Below are 1,656 nucleotides of genomic sequence, written 5' to 3'. Positions count from 1 at the left end.
GCTTAACTTACTAAAAAAAATAAAGAAATAATATTTAATAAATTTTAAATATTTTATTTTTTATTTAATAAATATTTTATTTTATATTTTATTTCTTACGTACTTGTATGTGTATACTAGGGTGAACACGAGTAGCAAGTATTCTATTATCTGTCCGAATCCGAATCGAACCAATTAAATTGGTTCTGGAATGGAATCGACGGATAATTGGATCCAGTTCAAACTAAACCAATGACTTTTGTTAGTATTGGTTCGGATATCGGTTCTTGGAGTGCGGAATCCGAATCAATCCGCAAACCCGAATAAAAAAAAATATATGACTTTTTTATTAGACAATGATTATTCACTATTAATATGTTTGAATTTTAATGAGTTTAGTTTTTAATGTATTTGGTGTTTATCATATTTGAATTATTTCTATTAATGCTACATGTTTATTATATTTATTGAATTTTTAAGATAAAAATTTGATTTTTTTTTATGAATTTTGAAGTCATCGGATACCCATTTACCCGAACCGAACCAATTCGTTCTTAATCAATTTAGTTTGGTTCGAGTACATATACAAAAAAAATGTAGATTCGAACCAAATCAAACCAGTTATATTTTAATCGGTTCGATTCTAATTTTAACATAAATACAAACCAAATCGACTCGTGCTCGCCCTTACTGTATACAACCAATCTTATTATAATTGATTTGGGCCTAAACAGTTGCAGCACCTGAAACGTTCAAATTCTGATTCTGCCCTATGGGAACTGGACCGTTCAACACGTGTAAATTCTAGCTGGACCAGGATATGCTTGGAAGACATAATTGAACAACAGTTAGGTTCAGATGAAAATAAAATAGTTTGCTACCGCATTTATCAGAATCCACACAAGCAGAAAGTGCCCGTTGTGGTGTGTGAAGAAAATGATGAAGAGGTTGAAAGCTACTCAAAAGAAGTTCCGTTTTTTGTAATGCTGTTAATGATAAGTGTTTGGGCCTGGCTGCTGACGGGTCGGCGGGAAACAATAACAATAGGAGGCTCGGTGGTTGAAATGCTGAGTTTTATGGTGTTTGTTTCGGGCGCGGCTTTAACGATTCTGTTTGGAGAAAGATTCAGTCACATCCACGGCGCTATCTTCATCTCATGGGCCGTTCTTATGCACGTCGGAGTTGATCATTCAATCAGTTTGCTATTCCTCGCCATACTCGCTCTCTTCTTCGGAGCCTCTCATGCACTTACCTCCTTCATTACACACAACAATAACCAAATCCAACAACACATCCTTCCGGAGGCCTCTCTTGATCTGCAAGCCATTACATGCTACTCATGAGTTCTAAGCATTATATGTCACGTTAGTGACATATAACACATTCTAGTTCAAAAATCCATGTAGTAAAATTGTGTACGTTTGCTGTGTTATTACCTAAATCAGTTTTCAAAGGAATTTTTACTATCCCATCATTCTAGTTATCAAATCAGTTTTCAAGTTTTCAAAGATTACAAATCGATCCTAATATAATAAAAAATTAGTGACTGGTTTGATAACGAAGATGTGGTATTTGGGATATAATTTTCTAATTTTCTAATTTTTTGTAATTTAAATTTGTAATGTTGTGACTTGTGATCGTGTTGATTGTGCTACTTTAATCCATATGGCTGGCCTT

At 33.8% G+C, this 1,656-nt stretch overlaps 1 protein-coding gene across 1 annotated transcript in view; it reads left to right on the top strand.

Annotated features, from left to right (window-relative positions):
• The window catches only part of LOC107638109, a 2,126-nt gene extending 769 nt beyond the window's left edge, over positions 1-1,357 (top strand). Inside the window, exon 2 of the mRNA XM_016341281.2 lies at positions 714-1,357. Coding sequence (XP_016196767.1) covers positions 714-1,322 — 609 coding nt within the window. The 3' untranslated portion in view covers positions 1,323-1,357. The remainder of the gene's footprint in view (positions 1-713) is intronic.

The sequence above is a fragment of the Arachis ipaensis genome, chromosome B04 (genome assembly GCF_000816755.2).
Source record: "Arachis ipaensis cultivar K30076 chromosome B04, Araip1.1, whole genome shotgun sequence".
Lineage (NCBI taxonomy): Eukaryota > Viridiplantae > Streptophyta > Magnoliopsida > Fabales > Fabaceae > Arachis > Arachis ipaensis.
The sequence above is the reverse complement of the archived record's forward strand: the minus strand, read 5'-3'. Positions and strand labels throughout refer to the sequence as shown.